This window comes from Macaca thibetana, chromosome 5 (genome assembly GCF_024542745.1).
Source record: "Macaca thibetana thibetana isolate TM-01 chromosome 5, ASM2454274v1, whole genome shotgun sequence".
Taxonomy (NCBI): Eukaryota; Metazoa; Chordata; class Mammalia; order Primates; family Cercopithecidae; genus Macaca; species Macaca thibetana.
In genome coordinates this window covers 44,265,964-44,289,002 of record NC_065582.1, presented here as the reverse complement: position 1 = coordinate 44,289,002, position 23,039 = coordinate 44,265,964, and the positions used below count along the sequence as shown (strand labels likewise).

General features: G+C 39.1%; 1 protein-coding gene across 6 annotated transcripts in view; it reads left to right on the top strand.

Annotated features, from left to right (window-relative positions):
- SMAD1 (SMAD family member 1) overlaps window positions 1-23,039 on the top strand; it is a 75,338-nt gene that overhangs the window by 36,553 nt on the left and 15,746 nt on the right. For all 6 annotated transcript variants that reach the window (XM_050791777.1, XM_050791773.1, XM_050791772.1 and 3 more), the window contains one exon: window positions 20,626-20,883. In XM_050791777.1, the coding sequence (XP_050647734.1) occupies window positions 20,626-20,883 (258 nt within the window). The remainder of the gene's footprint in view (window positions 1-20,625; window positions 20,884-23,039) is intronic.

Sequence of the window (23,039 nt, the reverse complement as noted above, 5' to 3'; positions counted from 1 at the left end):
CACTGAATGATTTTGAACTTTGTCACTATTTTACCTCTGATGAAGTATCTCAAAGAACAGTTTAGCCCTTTAACATATTTAAGTCTCCCAAACTTGGTATTTTCTGCTGAGGTCCCAATGACTCTTGAAAAAAACTCAAAAATTCAGAATATTTAGGTTTAGAGTAGTGGTTTTCAAAGTGTCATCCACAGACTAGTAGCATCAGCACCACCTTGAACTTGTTTTAGAAAAGCTAATTATTATTTTAAAATTGACAAATAATTGTATATATTTGTGAAGTACAGTGTTATGTTTTGGTATGAGTATACATTGTGGAATGATCAAATGAGGCTAATTAACACACCTGTCGCTTCCCATGTGTATTTGCTTATTTCTTGTTTTTGTTTGTTGTTGTTTTTAATTTCTTTTTTACTGCCTATTCTCTGAACCTTTTTTTTATTGAGGTGGAGTCTTGCTCTGTTGCCCAGGCTGGAATGCAGTGGCACAATCTCGGCTCACTGCAACCTCCGCCTCCTGGGATCAAGAGACTCTCCTGCCTCAGCCTCCCGAGTAGCTGGGATTACAGATGTGCTTCACCACGCCCAGCTAATTTATGTATTTTTAGTAAAGACGGAATGTCAGCCACGCTGGTCTCAAACTCCTGACCTCAGGTGATCCACCTGCCTCGGCTTCCCAAAGTGCTGGGATTACAGGCGTGAGCCATTGAGCCCAGCTGAACCTTTTTTTTTTTTCCCCACCATACTAATTTCTTTTTGGTGAGTACATTTAAAATCCACCCCTAGCCTAGGCAACATAGCAAGACCCTGTCTTAATTTTTTTTTTTTTTAATTAGCTAGGCATGGTGGCATGTACCTATAGTCCTACCTATTCAGAAGCTAAGTCAGGAGGATCACTTGAGTCTAGGAGGTCAAGCCTGTAGTGAGCTATCACCATGTCGCTGTACTCCAGCCTGGGTAAGAGAGAGACCCTGTCTCAAAAAAAAAAAAAGAACCCACTCTTAGCAATTTTGAAATACACAATGTTTTATTAGCTATAGTCACCATGCTGTGCAATAGATCACCAAAACTTACTACTCCTAGCTTAAGGTTTGTACGCTTTGACCAACATTTCCTCTTTCCATGTTCACCCCTCCCTGCAGCCTCTGGTAACCACCATTCTAATTCTACACTCTACTTTTATGAGTCTGACTATTTTAGATTCCACATGTAAGTGAGATTGTGCAGTATTCATCTTTCTGTGCCTGGCATATTTCACTTAACAGTAATGTCCGCCAGGTGTCACAAGTGACAATTTCCTTTTTTAAGGCTGAATAGTATTTAATTTGAAAAAAAAATGTTCAACATCAGTAATCATCAGGAAATGCAAAAACTGCAGTAAGATATACCTTTCACCTAATAGCTGTTATCAAAAAGATGAAAGATATCAAGTGTTGGCAAGGATGTAGAGAAAGGGGACAGCCATTGTGGAAGACAGTATGGAGGTTCCTCAAAAAATTAAAAATAGGACTACCATATGATCCAGCAGTCTCACAACTGGGTATATGTCCAAAGGAGGTCAAATCAGTGTGTCAAAGAGATGTCTGCACTACTATGTTCACTGTAGCATTATTTACAATAGCCAAGGTATGAAATTAACCTAAGTGCTCTTCAATGGATGAATGTGTAGAAATACAAATTCTTAAACCCTTCCACAGACCTACAGTACTGAATCAGACTCTGGAGATGGGACCAGCCATCTTTGTTGTAACAAGTTCTCCAAGTGAAACTGATACTGCAAAAGTTTGAGAACCACTGGTTTAAGGTATCCAGGCAAGTCATCAAGTCCAATTGTCTAGATGAAGTTGTCTTGAATTCAGAAGAGATGCTAATGAGCTAGTCCTTTAAATCTTCCAGCATTTTTAATTTTACATGTTTGGATACAGATAGAAAATTGCTATTTCCAAAATTTTCCTTCTGGTATTCGTTAAGATTAGCCCTCTGACAGAATGGGATAAGGTGTCTTTAAGTGGGTGGGAAAGTTGGAAAGAAGTCCATGCTTTTTGTTATTCGGCTCAGTGCAAGTTTTGGAATTGTTCTTTAGAGTGTACTGTCTCTATTTCTTTGACAAAAATAATATTACGGACTGGAGTAATTGTTGTTTTTCCTTAACCTATGTCATTTATTTTCTTATAAATAAAACAGTGTAAAACAGTGTAAAAAAATGGTAGTGAGGAAAACCAAACTTATGGAAACATTTGCTACAACTGGTGTTTATTATAGTTAACAGTGACAAATGTGCAAGGAGAAAAACCTTCCTTTTGTTGAAATTTGCTACTTTGACCATTGCTGAAAAATAGATCTTTGGGAAAGTAGAAAATGTTAGGAATTTCTTTTTCTGCAAATGTGTGAATACTTACAGGAAAGAGAAAGTTCCTGGAGCTTCTGAAGACTATGACCCTGCTGATGATTTAACAGGTGGACTATTTACTTGGACTTTTACTAGTCTTCAGAATCAAGGCTACTTATTAGTGGTTGAATTAAATTATAGGGTTTATTTTTTTCTTACCAGGGTAAATGCTGACAGTGGTTAAGCAAGTCATCTAACTGTGATATTGAGAAGACCATTCAGTTGCTATCTTCTGCTATTAAAAATGCCTTAATGGAGATTACCTGCCATTGGCCTTTTTTTTTTTTTTTAGTGTTTTTCACATGGTTCTTGAAAATTATCTTTTGCACTTTGAACTTCATCAGCTTAAAAGGGCATATTAAATCTGAGCTTGAAATTCTGATATTTCAGTTTTGATCTTTAAGGTAACACCCTAGCATTAGCTTCCAGGTGCTTTCATTTTCAACATGATGGCTGCCAGCTGTTTAAAATTCACGTAAAATCCTCTTCACCTGTTGACTGAATGCATGTTTTCATGCTTTGGCTGCCTCAGTCACTGTGTAATTCATGTCTTGGTAAATTTTACCTTGAAGAGAAAGTCTTAAAATTATAGAAATGAATGACATATTAGTTCCCACCAGGAGCCAAGAAGAGGAAAGAGGGGAAGGGGAGTGGGTGTAGCCATAAAAGAGCAAAATGAGGGATCCTTGAGGTAATGAAAATTTTCTGTATCTTGAGTGTATCAATGTCAATGTTCTGATTGTGATAATTTTGTAATATTCTGTGATAGTCTGTAATATTCTGATTCTGTTAAGTAGGATTTCTCTGTTATCCTTAAAACCGCATGTGAATCTACAATTATCTTGATTTAACAAATAGTTTTGCGTTAAAAAAAAAAGCAGCTAGTTCAGCTCACAGCTCACACTGGTGCTTTTTGTGCGCTTTTCATTTTGTCACACAGAATATTAAAAAGACAAGAGTGGAGATGTAATAAGATTAATATTTTTAAAAAACAGAAATGGGCCAGGCGCAGTGGCTCACGCCTGTAATCCCAGCACTTCGGGAGGCCGAGGCGGGTGGATCACCTTAGGTTGGGAGTTCGAGACCAGCCTGATGAACATGGAGAAACCCCATCTCTACTAAAAATACAAAATTAGGTGGGCGTGGTGGTACATGCCTGTAATCCCAGCTACTCGGGAGGTTGAGGCAGGAGAATCACTTGAACCTGGGAGGTAGAGGTTGTGGTGAGCCAAGATCACGTCATTGTACTCCAGCCTGGGCAACAAGAGCGAAACTCCGTCTCCAAAAAAAAAGTGGAAAGCTTTAAAAAATGTCTTGCTTCACCACATTGTGAATGTATTTTTGTTTTTGTTTTTTGAGATGGAGTCTCGCCCTGTCGCCCAGGCTGGAGTGCAATGGCACAATCTCAGCTCACTGCAACCTCTGCCTTCCAGGTTCAAACGGTTCTCCTGCCTCAGCCTTCTGAGTAGCTGTGATTACAGATGCCTGCCACCATGCCCAGCTAATTTTTGTATTTTTAGTAGAGACGGGGGTTTCACCTTGTTGGCCAGGCTGGCCTTGAACTCCTGACCTCGTGATCCGCCTGCCTCAGCCCCCCAAAATGCTGGGATTACAGGCATCAGCCACCGTGCCCGACTGTGAATGTGTTTTTATGACATGTCTGTGTTAACAAAAACTTTCAGTCTAATTGAAGTTTTTTTTTAAGTTTTTAAATATATGGGATTAATTAGCAATAATATTTACCATAAAAATAAGGCATTATGCCTTGTGTTCCTGTGTGTCTAAATTTGTTTTCATTCAGACATTTAAAGCACATGATAAACTCTTCAGGAACTGTGCCTGCCCCAGAAGGTTAGCCTGTAATTACAGCACTGTATACTAAATTGAATAGAGGTGTGGACAGAGACTGCCACTAACTCTTACACACTGGATAGAGGCTACAGCTAACTCTTACACACCCAGGAATAACCACAGAAAAGCTTGCTCACTCAACTCTGACACATACAACACATGGTGTTTCAACCTGTGTGGTGATGGAATGTATGTGTATATTTCAGTGTAGAAAGGACTTAAATCAGTTTACAGGTAGACATACAATAAAATAGAAAAGAATTACTGATAAAATAGACCAGGGAAAACACAATAAAAGATCAAGACTAAGAAAAACTAGCACAAAGGTGTTCCATAGGAGTTACTATAATACATATATACTACTATGTATAGTTATATGTTTGTAATCCTAGTCTGCATGTTTTTTGTAATAGTTTTGGTGTGGGAGAGAGGTGTAGCTATTAATAGCTTGGAGATGAAGGAAGAAAGTTTTAAGAGTTAGGAGATACAAATCAGCTTTAAACTTGAAGGTTGGGTTCTGGGCAGAGCCACTGAGGCCGTTGCAGAGGCTTCCAGCAGGAGGGGTGCCTTAGGGTGGAGTGGGTGCCCCCTGGCTTTTGCAGTTTCTCTTCCACAGTCCTCTCAGGGCTCCAGTCTTCAGTTTACATGGAAGTTAGTTTTTGGCTTTTTGTTTTGGTTTGGTTTTTTGAGACAAGATCTGGCCCTGTTGCCCAGGCTGGAGTGCAGTCGTGCAGTCATAGCTCACTGCAGCCTTGGACTCCTGACTTCAAGGGATCCTCCCACTTCAGCTTCTCAAAGTTCTGGGATTACAGGCATGAACTACCATGCTCAGCCTGGAAGTTCTTTTCTGAAAAAGGACAAGGTCACTACTTAGGTTTCTATCCCCACAGCCAAGTAGACATGGAGATAAGACAGTGAACCCTCTCCAGGATTTTATCATTGGCATTGGCTTATGGTTAATTGTATCATTTTCATCTATAATATTACTAGAAACAGATGAAATAATATAGTCATGAGTAGGATTTTATACCCAGATCTTTTAGTGGATTCGTGTTAAATCCTAGGCAAAATGTGAAGCTTGTTATTTTTTTTCTTTTCTGAGCAACTGCTCTTAAATGCATTATTTGTGGCATTTGTTTTCGGTTATTAATAGATGAATAGATACTGTTTCAGCCATTACTTTATGTTACTTTTACATAAATTGTAAAAGTACATAAATTATTATACATGGATAGAAGCAGACATCTAGACAACTACAATGTTATTTGTTTCTGGGCAGAATTTTTCAAATCTGCTTTAATTTGAAATTTTAAGACGGTAGTCTATAGATCATACAAAGTACCTTTCTCATACTTTTTCTTTCCTGATGTTTATCTTCTGCTTTATTTTTCTTCTTATTTTATTTCTTCAATATTAGGTGGGCAGGAGAAGATATTTTCAGATCTTTCAGATTCATTTAAAGTGCAGCTGTCTTCCACCCTCCATTGCTAGTTCATAGAGCAGAAAGAACACCGGCCAGCCAGCAACTGTTAAAAAGAAAACGGAAAAAAAAAGTGACTGAAAAAAAACAGCAATTTTGAAAACCATACAAAAACATTTGTCATAATATTTTAAATTAAAAGAAAAAAACCAGAATAATATTTCCAGGACTAGCTTTGGGTGAAATAATAATTGAGACCTTCTGAATTGTGCTTTTTGGCTTATTATTCCCACATGTGGATCATCCTGAAACAATGACTTCTTGTAGGTTTGAGGACGTTTTATATGTGGTTGGGGTTGGGAGGAGTCACAGGTGATTTGCCCCATGTGGGAGTGCCCTATGGCCTTGCTGGACACTTGGAAAAGGGAGAGAAATAGAACGGGATGGTCAGCTTATGTAATGATCTCAGGCTGATTAATTTGGTTTTACTTTCAGCTTCTTTGGTGCCAGATATCAAAAGGCCAGAGAACAGACCAGAGATTGCTTTCTCTCAAATATATGTTCCATCCCCTTGCCATTTTCCCCTTAAAATGAAAATATTCTCTGGAAAGACTAAGCATCATGACTAATAAGCATGAATTAGCCAGATCATCAAACCTCTGCCCTGCTATTTGAAAAAATGAGATTTGTTTGGGGAGGAGATGGGGAAGCAACAAGGGTTTATTTGTTCTGAAGAAGCAGAGCTGGAGGATTTGGAGCAGCTGTAGGGTGGATACCATGAGCACTGTGGTAAAAATCTGAGGGCTTGCAGAGTAGTAGAGCTAAAACCCCCACATTTTGTTAATTTGCCAGTTTGGCTGGGGATTGGTGTAGTTGTTTGATACTGGTGCTGAATCTAGTTTGAATGTCTGCATGCAGACTCGTTTCCCCTGGGTTTGGGCTGGGCTGGGCTGAGCTGAGCTGGGCTGGGCTGGGCTGGGCTGGGCTGAGCTGGGCTGAGCTGGGCTGAGCTGAGCTGAGCTGAGCTGGGCTGGGCTGGGCTGGGCTGAGCTGGGCTGAGCTGGGCTGAGCTGGGCTGAGCTGGGCTGAGCTGGGCTGAGCTGGGCTGGGCTAGGCCTCCTGGTGTAGATATCTCCCCGGAAGATAGAGAGATAATCACTTGCTGCTTACCCACTCCACTTTCCTAATTATCATTGCCCTCAGTCCTCAGCAGGATTTCTCTAGCACTGAAGCCTGACCATAATACTCAATTGCAGGTCTGCTCCACATAAAACTATGTAACTAGAGGTAAATGTAATTTCCTTGATAAAAGATCTAGGGTCTTGGAAACACGTTCTGTGGCTTAAATCAAGATTTAGGTCAGCAAAGGAGTGTTTGGCAATTTTCCTCCAGTTCTCTAAATTGTAATGTTCATGCTCTGGAATCTTAGCAGGTTTTAAAAATGGAAAACCGGATTTATATTCTGCTATATCACTACCCTGGTTCTAAAACAGCTCTCCAAGAGATGCTGCTGTTCTTAGTTCTTTACTCTTTCACATGAAAAAAGCCATTTCTCATCTAAATAGTGGCCTGGCGTGGTCTGGCTTATGTGGTCGCACATCACCTTCACTTGACTAATTGCCCAGTTGCCTGACTGGGATGTTCACTGAGAATAAAGTAAAAGAAGAGTGATTGTATAAGGAGTATTTGGACAGCTTATTATAAACTAAAAATAAACATATAAATGATAACAGAGTGAAATTGCCTTGTATGTTTTTGCCTTTGTTTCCCTGTAGTTCCCCTATCAGTTCTAGCTCGCTAGCTTTGTGGCAGATTTTGCAGTATTTTTCATGTGTGACAATATCTTCCTTTGAGCACATGAGAAGTTTACCCAGGATATGGTGGTGTGCCTGACAGGTATTTAAGTAAGATGATCAAGTTGGGAGAAAAGTCGTGGATAAATGTCTATTCACATATAATTTACAGCTTTTAAATAGGAAAAATAATAGCTAATCTTAAAATGTTATTTAAGAGAAAACTGATGGGAGCATGTCACAAAGACCCAGAGGCCAGCTTGTGACAAATCTGAGACAATTTGATCAACAGAGTAATTAAGGACAGAAGTGAATTATAAACTACTGGGAGAAAAACAGGAATCCATGCCAATGATGAATGGGGGAGAAGGAAAAGGCTCTTGCTCACAGTAGAATGCCGTTGCCGACCAGTAAATGTGGAGTTCTTTAGGATATTCTGGACAATAAGGCCATTTAAAGGAGATACTTATTTCTCTTTAGTAGTTAAAATATGGTGGGGAAGAATCTAGGGTTAGAAAGCCTGGACTGAATTTTGGCACTTGATAACTTTGACCTTGTGTTAGTCATTTGCCCTCTTTGAGCTTGTGTTTGCTAACTCATAAAATGGGGGAGTGGTTATATCCACTTTTCAGGTTGAGGATAAAATTAATGCATGTGAAAAGGCTTTATGTACTAATACATTCTTGAAACAATATGACTGAAATAGTGATACAAGGAACATCACTTCTGTGTATCTTTCTTAGAATAGAAACAAAATTAGTAATGTAAGCAACTTTTCATTAAACAAATATTCAGAAAACGAATGATATTATTAGAATAAAAATAGTAACAAAGTTAATGACTTTTTATGCTTCCTGTGTACTGGACACTGCTTAATCACTTACCATCTATTCTCATTTAATCCTAACCACGACTGCAGGAAGATGGTACCAGCGTGACTACTGAGATGTAGAATTTGAGTAGATTTTTCACATAACTTTTATCTGGAGAGACAGGATTCAAATTAAAGCCTAACTGCAAAATGCATGCTGCTAACCACTGTACTGTACTGCTTCCCAAAAGAAGTCTTTTCTTTAATCAGTTTTCTCTCAACAAAAAGGAGGGGCATCCAGAGATTTTGGTAGTAGAGAATGATCATATGTGCACCAGCTGCATGAGTTTTGGGCTGCAAGTCCACATCTGCCCTTGAAGTGTTTATGGAGGCTTGTGTTTATTTCCCGTTGATCAGTAATTTTTTTGTTTTTGAGACAGAATCCCACCCTGTCACCCTGACTGGAGTGCAGTGGTGCAATCTCGGCTCACTGCAACTTCCACCCCCCCACACCCCTGCCCCTGCCCTGGGTTCAAGTGATTCTCCTGCCTCAGCCTCCCAAGTATCTGGGACTACAGGCGTGCACCACCACACCTGGCTAATGTGTGTGTGTGTGTGTCTGTCCACACACACACACACACACATATATTTTTTAAATGGAGTCTCACTCTGTCACCAGGGCTGGAGTGCAGTGGCAGAATCTTGGCCCACTGCAACCTCTACCTCCTGGGTTTAAGCGATTCTCCTGCCTCAGCCTCCTGAGTAGCTGGGATTAAAGGCACCCGCCACTACGCATAGCTAATTTTTTGTATTTTTAGTAGAGACGGGGATTCACCATGTTGGCCAGGGTGGTCTTGAACTCCTAATCTCGTGATTTGCCCGCCTCAGCCTCCCAAAGTGCTGGGATTACAGGCGTAAGCCACTGCGCCCAGCCTAACTTTTGTATTTTTTAGTAGAGATGGGGGTTTCGCTATGTTGCCCAGGCTGGTCTTGAACTCCTGACCTCAAGTGATCCACCCACCTCGGCCTCCCAGAGTGCTAGGATTACAGGCGTGAGCTACTGCGCCTGACCATAATGTTCTTTATTAGATACCAAGTATCTCATTTTCATGGAATGTATTTAATTGCATCAAATACAAACTCAGAATGAGCTGAATATAATTAATTCAGCTGCAGTTACAAATTAAACAAAGATGCCTGGGTGACACCTGGGTTAGTCATTTACATATTGATAGTGCAATAGATGATTACACACCATAAGCTAACTGCTTTATATGTAGTGATGACTGTCACTGAGTGCTTATGGAACTTTGTTAAAACTAACGTGTGCAACATTGAGAGACACCATAGCATAGTGGCTAAGAACTTGGATTGCAGTGCCAGGCTGCCTAGGTTTGAATCCTGTCTCCCCTGGTTATTGGTGATATATTCTCTATCTCATTCTCTGTATCTCATTTTCCACTTTTATAAAGTAGGGGTAATGTAGTGCCTAGGATCAGAGTTGTTACGAGGATTAAATGGGTTAATATCTGGTACAACTTGGTATATGGCACTTGGTACACACATGTATAAGCACCATATTAAAAGAAAATCTGAGAAGTACTATTATTCCTATTTTACGATTAAAAGTGAGGTTTAAATAGTAAATTGCCCTAGTTAATCGACTAGTAAATAAGCAGAATTTCCAATTTTGGAACTGAAAAACTAAAACCTGCTTTTGACTGTTATTATACTTCGTGTGTAGCTTTTGAAGGTATTTTTTTTCTCCTGATGTTTTTAGGTTATACCCTGAAGTTTTTTCCTACCTCTAACAACTTTTGAAGTCTCTAATAACATAGCACCTTCCTTCTGTGGAAGTAAAGCAAATAAGTACTTGGCAAAGGAAAGGAAGCTACTGGGGTGAAAGTAGGAAGAGAAAAGAGAGGGAACTAGGTTTGACAAACTGCTGTGTGCCACCATTCTTAATTCTCAGAGTGCTATTAAGGGCTTGCTATCCCTTTGGGGAAACTGAGGTAAGAATTTATGTCACCTAAATTCATACAGCTAAGACCCTGGGCTATCTTGATCCCAACCCAGTGCTTTTTCCATGACACTATGCCTCTTGACCAAACAAACTGGACCCTATAAATTTTCTGTAAGCTTACTATAAGGCCATGCCAGCCTTTTCCATGTCATTTGGATTTATGTCTGTATACTATCAAAGAACCAGGACCAACACTGTGTAGAGTTTTTTATAAGTGAAAGGGATGATCTCTAGAAATTTGACTTAAGATGAGAAAAATTGAAGTTCAAGTCCCACAGCTACTTAGAGACATAGATAGGGCCAGACACCTAGCTCTCTTGCCAGTGCATGTAGTAACCGTTTGTCTTCCTGTACCTAGGCTCTATTCACCCAAAATTGCTGAAGGTTTTGACTTGTTATATCTGGGATAAGGTATAAGAATCTGCCTTTTTATGTAAACCCGGGAGGCGGAGCTTGCAGTGAGCTGAGATCTGGCCACTGCACTCCAGCCTGGGCAACAGAGAGAGACTCCGTCTCAAAAAAAAAAAAAAAAAAAAAAAAACACAATCTGCCTTTTTAAATAGGTATCTAATTCAGGTGCAAGGAGTCTGAGGGCCGAACTTTGAGAAAGACAGGTTTATATGAACACTTATACTAGACAGGTCAGGAATAGCAATACAATTTACAAACATCAATAACTGAAAAAACATTCACTCAGGACTTATTAGGTGCCAGACACTGGCACCTATTTTCTTTCAAAAGAAAGTCAGTTCTACCCACAAAGGCATTACAGTCCAGGTGAAGTAAAGTCAAATTAGCAATAAAATGTTTCAGATGCTACAATGACAGTCTGTGTGGGGCACCCTGAGGCACAGGGAGGAATTCTTTTCTACCAGGGCTAGGTAGAAAGACCAGGAAAGGCACCACGGGAGTGCTGGTAGAACTGAGACTTGGAAATACGGCCAAGTGAGCAAAGGTGCAGAAGTATGAAACTAGCAGAGGAAAACTGCAAAAAGCCCCAAAGATAGGTTGGAGCAGGAATCTGAACTAGGTCATGGAGTCATAGCAGATGTTCTGTGGGTGCCCAGAAAAGGTATTTTTCAAGAAAATTATCTGTGGTATACAAAAAGAATCATTGGCCTGGCATTAGCTAGGAAGTTGGATTCTCAGAAGTTGCGTTAGATTTAGGTGATTTTTAGGTAAATTTAGTGGCTTTTAATGCTTGATGATATTATTGAATGAAATTCATGTCTCTATGCCAAATTATGTTCATATGTTTGTCCTTTAATATATTTGTACTTGAGTAATTATACTCCCAGAAAGTAAATACTACAGTGTTGCTACCTTTAGGCAAAACTGTCATACCTTTTAAAAAGATCTTGGCCCCCAGAAAACAGAAAGATGGAAAGAGAATTTAAAAAACAACTTCCACAATCTCTTTCCAGTTTTATAGTACTGAATGATTGTCTAGTGGTTGTGAGCAGACCTTGATTCACAACCTGACCGTCAATTAGCAGCTGTGTGACCTTGGATGGGTTACTTAGCTAGGCTGAGCCTGATCCTTCACCTGTAAAACGGAGATAGCTACTGTGAGGATTTAGTGATAGACACTTTTCCCAATGGGCAAGGACAGTGTCTGTCCTGTTGACTCATACCTGCAGTGCCCTGCATGATGGAGGCATATATGGTACCCAGCGAACCTTATAGACCCTCCGTACTAACACCTCATCACCAATAAGCAGACCAAAAAAGTGCCACCACTGAGGGATTTAGGCTGTTATATATTTTCATTAAAATTTAACCTCTATTGAGGTTCCCAGAATCATTTCTTCAGCGTAGAGTTTCCCTGACATATCCTGAGGTAAGGAATTCTATTTCATAAATGTGTCTACTATTAATTTTAAGTGTTCTTACTCTTACCCTTTCCAGCACTTCCTACTTGAAGTGTCTCTGTTTAGAAGGTCACTGAACACACTCTATTGGGGACATCTGTCTCGTGTAGGCATCATATTGGGCACAGCTGCTCTGGCAGCTTGCCCTCCCTTTCTCACGAGAATTGCTGCAACTGACTGGCTCTGGGGCCATTCTTGCGCTAACCCTGGGCCTTCTTTCTGCTTGTAGGTGGCCTCACTGAAATGTCCTGAGATTCAACTTAGATGCCATCTGGTGCTGAGCTTTGAACATTACGAAGCTCCAGGTGTACATGAGCAGCATTCTTATCAATCAGAAGACTTGCAGAATTTAGGGCAGGAAGACCCTGTGGAGAGCAAGTTTCTTGCTCTTTTGTGTGAGAAAACTGAGTCCCTGAGACATTAAATGATTGGCTCAAAGGCACAAAGGTAGTTATGAGAGTCAGGACTAGAACTCAGGTGTCTTGACTCTAACCTTATAAATGCCTTCTCCACCTTGTCAAAACTGGAAAGCATTTCCGTACTGCCAGGTAACAGGTAGCTTGTGTCCATTACTTCTGTTTGGGCAAACATATATCAGAACTCTCTTGTGTGTTTAAAAAAGAAGAAAGCTGCTTTCTCACAAACATTTGGTGGGTGGGGATTTGTCAGACTTAGTCTCATTACTAGACTACCACTGACAACTTGGTGATAGAATTTCAAGCAGTACTTCAAAATCTTAAAAAAGCTCTCACATCTAGAGTTTACAGGAATCCTTTCCAGAGCTCAGCTCCTCTCTACAATTTTAACTGTTCTTTTTCATTCTTTTCCTTGTACCTTAGCAACGCAGAAAAGCTGAGTGTAATAGCAGAATCACAAATATCTCTGAAACTTTTGCTTCCTGAAACATTCTTAGTTGGGTTTCCCTGTTGACTGGAAAAGGGATTTTATTTTTAACAGAGATGCACAGTTTGAAAAGCAGAATTATGTCACTGAGAAAAGGCAGAAATCTGAAGGTTTTTTTCTCCTGAGATAAAAGGAAAATAGATCAGGAAAAGAAGATAGCTTCAGCCTTTTAAAGATATAACACAATTAGAGATTTTCAAATGGGTGGAGAGGATTAGTGAAATCACCTAGGGGCCTTTTTTCAGAATACATTTGAGGGGTTGGGGTGGGAAACACGATCTGGGTTTTTACTAGGGTTAGAGCTCCTAGGATACAAGAAGGCCATACATGGTCTGATTTTTAAATAACTCAGAAGAAATTCATGTGTACAAAGAACGATGTTTTAACGTTGGGCTCCTCTTTGAAAGCAGATTCTTATTCAAATTAACCAATAGGAGCAGCCCTTAAAGAGGGAAGTCCCACACTTTAGCCATATTTTGAAGTTACCAAGCAGGGTCACCTTAGTGCACTAAGAAAATGGTTCCCCAGAAAAGTCTATGTTCCCATATTTGTTTTCCATAAAATAGGAACAGTCCGAGACATAGAACAAGTCAGAGGGAAACATTGCTCACCCTCTCTCCCTTCCTATTGGTGACCTGAGTTGGGCCTACAGTTTGCAAATCCTTATTCTTTAGGCTGGTAAATCTCTCACCCAAGAAATGAGAATTGCACAAAGAAAGTGTGCTTAAGCATGAATAATTGAGTGTTTCTTCTTTCCTTTTCTCCTAATAGAAAACATATTTTAATTATTCTTTACTGAAATCTTGCTGAAATGAAAGGAGCATGAAGTGGGGGTAGAGTGAGACATCTGGGAAAGAACCACAGCATTGTCCTTCAGGATTCCACACAGGGAGAGAGGCCTGGGCCTTGTTATTTTAGAGCAGCACGTGTGTGTAGGCTTAACCCAGCCTGACTAACTTCCATGTGTCTCCTCTCTGCTACATTAATACTTCTTTCTAGGGCTGGCAGCTGTTCCAGACCTATCTCTTTACTTTCCTGAATTTAATTAGTCATTGCTTATAGTTAGTGTGAACATTTATTGTCCAAGCCAGGAGGCTTGAAATTGACAAGAGTCACCTATTACTAATTACTAATTGGACAACAGGTACAAATTGGGACTGTCCCAGGCAAGCCAGAACTTACAGACACCCTACTTATACAGTCTCCGGTGTGGGTGTGGTGGCTCATGCCTGTAATCCCAGTGCTTTGAGGGGCTGAGGCAGGAGGATAGCTTGAGACTAGGAGTTTGAGGCCAGCCTGGGTAACATAGCAAGACCTTGTCTCTACAAAAAATAAAAATTAACTGTGCATGGTGGTGGGCATCTGTAGTCCTAGCTGCTCAGGAGGCTGAGTCAGGAGGATCGCTTGAACCCAGGAGTTAGAGGCTGAATTGCTCTATGATCATGCCTGTGAATAGCCACAGCACTCCGGCCTGGGCAACATAGCAAGACCCCAGCTCTAAAAATAATAATAAAGTTGTTTTAAAAAAAACAAAAGAAAGAAGTTTTTGTAAGTGCTGCTGTGGACCATGTGGTAGTAATTACCAGCTAGAAGATACATTGGAGAAGAAGCCTCATTTAATCTCATTGAAAGTAGCAACAACTTGATAAATTTAACAAGAAATGTACAAATCCTGTATGTAGTGTTAGGAACTGAGTTGCGTGCCCCAAAATTGATATATTGAAGCCCTAACCCCAAACACCATAGAATATGACTGTTTTTGGAGATAGGGCCTTTAAAAGAGGTAATTAAATTAAAATGAGACTGTGGGCATGGGCCCTAATGCAGTCTGACTGGGGTCTTTATAAGAGGGATGAAACATGCAGAGACATCAGGAGAAAAGACCGTGTGAGTACACCCTGAGAAGGCAGCTGTCTGCAAGCCAAGAAGAGAAGCCTCAGGGAAACCAACCTGCCAACACTTTGATTTTGGATTTCCAGCCTTCACAGCAACAGTGAGAAAATAAATTTCTGTTGTTTAAGCCACCAGTCTGTGGTATTGTGTACAGCAGTGCTAGCAACTAATACAGACAGTACTTGTAGAACACAAAAGTAGGCTTGAACAGACCTTCCTACATCTTCAGAAGGGCATTTCAGTATCATCAAGATATTAATCTTAATTTATGAATATAATGTGACCTCAATAAAAGTGTTAATAACTTTTTTTTTCTGGAAGTAAACAAGGTCATAACTGAAGTCATATGGAAAGCTTAAGCATGCAAACAAAACACTGAAAAGGAAGAACTGTGAGAGGGGCTGGCCCTATCAGCTATTAAAATCTCTATAAAGCCTTTATAATTAAAACAGAGTGGTACTGGGGCACAGACTAGAACCGGATGAAATGTAGTGGAATTAAATGTCTGAAAGTAGACTCAAACATTTATGGAACTTTTTTTTTTTTTTAAGTGGCAACTCCAATCACTGGGTGAAAGATGGGCTTTTAATGAATGGTGTTGGGGTTAACTGGCTAACCATTTGGGGAAAGATAAAATTAGATCCATTCCTCATACCACAAATAAAACTAAACTCCAAAGGGATCACACACAGATCTGAATAAATTATGAAACTTTATATGCACTAGAAGTATGCATGGATGAATTCCTCCTTATAACCTGGGTATAGGAGAAGACTTTCTAGGACTCAGAAATCCATATACAATAAAATAAAATGTTGATAAATGTGACTACCAAAAAATATACATAAGCAAAGTGAAAAGACAAATGATAATCGTAAAATATCCACAACGTATATCACAGGCTAGTATCTCTAGTATGTTGTTTTTAATGAAGGGTGAAAATACCAAAAATGGGCAAAAGGCATAAGTCAGCAGTTCACAGAAAAAAATGGAAAAGCACTCTCTGAAATACATGAAAAGATGATCAACTTTCTTTATAAGAGAAATGTAAATTAAAATTACACCAAAATGCCATTTCTCACCTATCAGGTTGTCAGGATTCAAAAGCTTGACAGGCTCTATTCTGGAAGATGTGGGAAAAAGGCACTCCTGTGTGACAGTGCAAAATGGTGCAACCATTGGGAAGGGGTGCTTGACAATAACAAAGTTATATATGCATTTACCCATTCACCCAGCATTTCCACATCTAGGAATGTGCCCTGAAGATACACCTTTGACAATGCTACCATATATATGCACAGTCATTGCAGTATTACATTTTATGGCAAAATACTGTGAAATACCTAAATGGCCAGATATGGGAGATTGTTAAATGAACTTTGGTGTTATTATCTGTCAAACCACATGAGGAAGACCTCTGTGCACTAATATAAAGTTATTTCTCTTATATAGGTGAAAAAAGCAAAGTGCAAAAGAGCATGTATAGCAGCCTACCTTTCTTTTTAGCAGTAAAGACGAAATAAGAAAGCATCCATTTATCTGCTTGCTTTTTTCAAGAAGAAACACAGGATAAACCAGAAAAGGAAATTGGTGACCCTCTGAGGACGTTAAAATTGGAGGACTAAGTTAGAAGGGACAGGGTAGGGAGTATATTGTTTTGACTTTAAAATCATGTTAATATTGTCTGTATTTACAAAGTAAAATTAAGTCAACAAGAATGAGAGAGGGAAATTCCTAAAACTAAGTGCAAACAGCAACAGATGTATTCAGATAAACTAACTGTGAAAGGGAGAAATTGAATAAAATTTCAAAGTAATAAAATAACACTGAAGAGGGGGATGAATCCAAGTAGATTTTAAATGAATTTGAATGAATCCAAGTACTTTGTATACCAAAAAAAAAAAAAAAAAAAAATTAAAGAAAATAAACCCAAAACTTAGTAGGTTTATTTTATAATTTCTGAAACTTTTTCAGTGTATTGTAGAATTAAGCACATTCATAAATACTTTGATGTTGGTAGCCAAGGTTCTCACTGTTGAAGTAAGGAGATACAGATAGGAAATAGAGAAAGGCAAATGAAAACCCTGTGGAGTTGGCTTACACTTGAATGTAACAGCATAACCCAATTTCTAACACACACGCACACACACAGGGCTTAGAATCAGTGTGGCTCCAGTAGACATGCAGAACACAGCCACATCCCAGATTTTGGTTTCTAAATACTATTCCTCACTAAAGGGAACCAGAGATTGCTAGACTGGTGGAAAGGGAAGGTAAGAGATAAGCCTGGAATGTCTTGTTCCAGAAATTAAGAAATATTCAAATAATTGGAACATGTTACAAAGGCACAAGGACTAGCTTGAACAGGCACCCAATGGCCAAATCTAAGACAATATCACCATCGAAATAAAGACGGTTATAGATTATAGCTCATTGATTAAGAATCCATGAAGCCATACTGATGACTATTATATATAGGTATATAGACACGAGATAGAAAAGCACGTCCTCGTATTACAATTCTGACTAATAATTAAGGAATAATGGATTTAAAATTCACCAGTTCACAACCATTATAGCAAAAATTTATTCAAGCAAAATGGATGCTAAATATATGGAATAAAGCTTGATGAGGAACAGGATATTTACACAGTCTAGTGTCTCACTACTTATTAATTACAAAAGGAGAGACAGTAACTGTCTGCAGTGGAAGAAATGCACAATACCTTAACCAAGGGATCAGGATTAAACCTCAAACAGGCAGACACATCGTGTGCTTTTGTGTGTATGAACTGAGAAGGGAATAATACCACTTACCTAGTAGTCTAACCAAAAATCTGAGAGTTTAATCACGGTGAAGCATTGGAGGGACCCAAATTGAGAAACAGTCTGTAAAATAACTGCCTGTATTCAAAAATGTCAGTAGCATGAAAGCAGGAAGGAAAAAAGATGCTGAAGAACTATTCCAGATTACAGGAGACTAAAGAAATAATGACAACAAAGTACAATATGTGATTCTACCTTAGGTCCTGTATCAGGAAGTTGCTACATAGGACATGGTTGAGACCGTTGACAGAGTTGGAATATGATTTTATATTAGATTAAATCAGCAATGTTAAATTTCCCAAGTTTGATAACAAATGTGTATATGTAAGTTAATGTTCCTTTTGGGAGTTACTCTGAAATGCTTTAGGAAAAAGGGATATGTATGTTACCTGCTCTCAGATAATTCAGAAGTGTATTTGTGTTCTGGGGCCGGGGAAGGGAGGAGAGAGAATGAGTTAGTTAATGTGGCAAGATGTTAAAAATTGGTGAATCTGGGTAAAGGATATTTGAGTGTTCTTTGTACTCTTGCAGTTTTCTGTAAGTTTGAAATTATTTCAAAATAAGTTATTTTTTAAAGTTCATAGAAGTTTTTATAACTTCCTCAAGCTGGAAACAACCCAAGCATTGTGTTGTTTTTCTTTTCCCCAACCCAAGTATTTATCAGCAGAAGACAAAATTGTATCATCAAATAAATTGTAGTTTATACACATAACAAGATGCTACACACACAACACTGGATGAATCTCACATTGTGAGGAACACGTATGCAGATTATCAACTTGGGGAGCAGAAATACATTGCCCTTTGCTGTGGCCATTGCAAAGGCTAGTTCTTCCTCCCTGACTACCCCCATCTGCAAGTAGTAGGAACAAGTAAGTCTCCAGTTCTAAAACTGTTAGGAAACAGGAACTGCTAAAACAGATGCTCCACTAAGTGTTAGGGTGGTGCAAAGTTACTGCAGTCTTTGCCATTAAATGCAAAAAGCACAATTATTTTTGCACCAACCTTAATGGACTCTGTGAGTGTGTTTTGGGAGGGAGGGGTCCTCTAAAGGATAGAGGACATGACAGATTGATTCTAGTTGCTGTATGGTGCTGCATTTGTGGGGAGGGGTTTAGGGGCCAATGTTTCCCCCTTTTACGGGTAAAAATCGTAATTGAGACCATAGCTAGATGCCTATAAAAGGCAAGCTGGGAAATGGCAACTCAAGTCACAGCAGCTAAAAGAAAAGGGAGCGTTTATCGTTGCAAAGGTAATTGAAAGGAATTGGACTGTTTGGGAATATAAATTTTTATTGGCATTGGGGATCCCTTATCAGGAATGTTTCTTCAACAAAACAAAAGCATTTTATAGTTCAGATGACTATTGAAAGGTAGAAGAAGAAATTATGCTTTTAATGGTTTGGTTTGGGAAGATTCCATCACTGTACTAAAAAGAAAATACATTTATTATATACTCAAAAGATTTGTTCCTAAAGGATCAAATAGGGAAATAACAAATCTGATGCTATGGGATTATGTAGGAGTATAAAATGTAGCACATGAGAAATTTTAATACTTTTTAAAATACCTATTTTTATCTAAAAAGCAATGTTCAGTTCATAAAAAAGTGATAATACAAGTGTTAAGAGCACTTTTTACTGTAGAAATGATATAAATTTTGCATAGATTCCCTGGAAAGCCCTCAAAAGTCTGCTAAATTCCTATTGCCACCAAATATTGTTTCTTTGGGGAGATTCCTAACAACCAACAATAATCATAAGTTTTAAATCTCTCCTCTCATGCAGTTTATAAAATGGGTTGCTTTTCTCTTTGCAGCTGAGGCCACGGGAGCTGGAGGGATTGCAAAGGCCTTTGTTAGAGCATCCATCTGGTGACCCTGGTAGGGAAACTTAGGATCTAACCCTAGGATCTGGCTGGGCTCTGTAACTGACTGTTAGCCAGCCCTGCCTTTCTAGGATAATTATATTTATAGTGGCTTTGCTTCAGGAGGTTTCTGGAGGTTGATGACCATGCCAATTATTAACTCCTTAGGTTCCTGATATAGAGCATTTAGGAGTGACAGGAGTTGTTTTCTTTGCTTCTCAACAGGTGCCAGCCTGTTGGGCCACCTTTGTACCTTGAGTTTTCAGTTGGCAAAATGTGAATTGTATGACCTATTTCTTTCTTGACCTCACAGGTGGTGGTAAGGATTCTTGAAAAGTGGGTAAGATCCTTAGAAAAAAGATGTTCATAAAGTGTGACTCCTAGGACAGGATTCAAGATAAATTCTGTCCCACAAAACGCCTCGTATTTTGTATAATTATCTTCATGGCATTTGAGTTTTCTACAGTTCACTGATTTTACCTCTTCAGCTCTATTTACTATGCTGCTTTTTTTGTGTTAAAGTGAACTAGTGTGTCAGCTTAAAACACTTGTGGTGAATAATTCATATCATTCAATAAGCATTAACTCAAATGTGAAGTCTTACCAGCTGGGGCTGTGAAGTGTAAGTGTCAATGGTGATAAACAATTATGCTTTGGTTTTTAGTGAATGAAAAAATTAAGAATGAGAGAACCTTAACATTTGTAACCTAAAAGATTGTATTTTGCCAACTTTCCTTGGGCAATTTGTGAATACTGCAAATCTCAGGCGTAGGTCATCAGTGATTCTAAAGGGATTATATTTGTTCCTGCATTTGTTCTTGAGGGTAAAATAGCTTTTCATTTGAATGATGCTTTTGAGTTGGCAGCAGGGCATGGAACAGATAATTTGTTGTTGCTTACAGATTATGTTTTACTTTATTGTGATGTAATTATAGATCATCATTCTCATTTTTGTCCTTCTCTTTTTTCCCTTCCTTTTTCTAGTACTTCCTCCTGTGCTGGTTCCAAGACACAGCGAATATAATCCTCAGCACAGCCTCTTAGCTCAGTTCCGTAACTTAGGACAAAATGAGCCTCACATGCCACTCAACGCCACTTTTCCAGATTCTTTCCAGCAACCCAACAGCCACCCGTTTCCTCACTCTCCCAATAGCAGTTACCCAAACTCTCCTGGGAGCAGCAGCAGCACCTACCCTCACTCTCCCACCAGCTCAGACCCAGGAAGTCCTTTCCAGATGCCAGGTAGGTTGGAATGTTCAGTGATGTTCTGTGGTCACATCAGTGTTATCACAGTGTCATGGAAAAACTGGGTCAGCCTGCAGTGGAGGGAGGTTTTCAGTCCCGGTCTATGACATAGTGCTCTCGCACTTTTAGGATACAACTTTTGGAGAAAGGAGACGACATAGCCAAGTAAGCAAATGTCTTATTTTATATTTGTCAGGCACAGATGCTTGAATAAGCTATATTTTTCCCTTGTTTTTTAAAAGGTTTTGAAACAGCTGCATCCTTCTGGGAGTGGCATAATTGTTACAGTCTTTACTCTTGATAAAAAGAAAAATAGTGTGTTACACACATTTGCTGTTATGAGAGCACAAGTTCAATTAGCATCGTTTTCATACATGGAAAAAATTCCTGTTGTAAGTGCAACCTCAGAAAAAGTGTTTCCTGAGGGATGATCCCACCCCCTACTTAATTAAATTCATTTAAATGATGATGTAATCCCAAGAAATGTATACTTTAACAACAAAGGAATTACAACAGAAGTACTGGAAACCATCTGCTTGTTCAACTTAGCAAAGACAAAAAACAATTATCCTCTTTTTTTAGACATAACTGATGGTGTAATAGTTATCAAAATACATGATTAATAAGGACATTATATATTTTGAAGTTGCAGGTTAATGAGCAAGCATCTCCAAAAAAAAAAAAAAGAGTGGCAGATTTCTTGCCAGTAGACCTTAAGAAGGATACCCTAAACAAAAATATACTTAATATCTATTAATGTTTTTGGAAGAGAAAAGGACTGGGCAAGTGTATTTATTGGGCTCCTTGAAATGTTTTTAAGTAAATTTGAATTCAGCATCAGTGCTAGGCCTTCAAAAATTGAAAAGTGGTCCACATTTATATTGCTTCCTTTTATTTATGTATTTATTACTTTCTTTTATTTAAATCTTGTTTATTTCACATTGCTTTGTCTGGTTTTCACTCCAAAGCTGTTTGGGCTGAGAGTTGGGAAATAGACTAGTTTAAAAATTAAAGTAACTGGTGACTTCCCGTCTACCTCACTCCCTTCCTCCTCACCACTAACCTGTATGATGGGCAGGTTAGTGGCGAAGAGATACATTTCAGAAGACTTTTGAGCAGTGACGGCAGCCCAGAGTGGCCACAAGATTGAATTAAAGGTTATTGCTTGAATTTACACTTTGTCCCTAGATGTCAGAGATTAAGGCACAGGCCAAGTAACAGAAATATGGAAAACAGTTGCAAGGGATGGGAGGAGGTGTTTGTAGGAATAGTAGAATAGTATCAAGAATTATCGGGTCCCTCTTGGTTGTGCTGATGCCACAGGTTGCCAATGAAATTTTCACCAGCTTCTTGGCAGAAATTCATTGACTTGGGCTCAGAGGAGGCTCTTTGTCTTTGTTCCTGGCTTGAGATAAAGCCGAGTCAGGCTTACAGCTGCAGGGAAGAGGCTGAATTAAAAGAAGCTGGAGAAAGGGCAAAAGAGGCATCCAGAGAAGATCCCAGTGGTCCTGTCTCAGTACTATGAGTCGTTGCTTGTTAGCAGCTGGATGTGAAGTTACTGGGTTATGATTCAGCTGGAGAGTGAGTCTTGGAAATCACTGGGGCCTTCTGAAGGAACAGCATGAGTTATGTGTATTTGACAGTTGCTCTGAGTGGTTTCAATTACTTATCCAAGCATTCGCGATTCCCTCAGGTAAAATTTTGTCTCCAAGACTGTCACGTATGCTAGACGGGCTCATGATAGCTAGTGAGGAACTTGCTTTTGGATGGAAGAGGATTATTTGTGAGAAGCCTATACCCTTTGTTTTATATTAAGAAAATGCAAGACTTGTGTTAGTGTTCTTTGTTTAAATTAAAAAATCATGTTTGCCTCTTATTTACCAGAAGAAACATATATGTAAATTCTGAAATAGAAGATAGCTGTGACAAACTGATTCATTTTCTATTACTCTGTTGCTAGAGGTTTTAAAGCTAGTGATCATTTAAATGGGTAGGGAGAATGTGGTCCTAACAGATTCCCTAAAGTCCTGGAAAATTAACAGTTCAAATCAGTAGGCTGTAATGAAACTCAGTTGGTAAATTTTCTAAAAGTCTAGAGATTTAATGCAAAAGACCCTGAAGCTCCTTTTCTTAAGAAGTCCATTGAAGCTTTC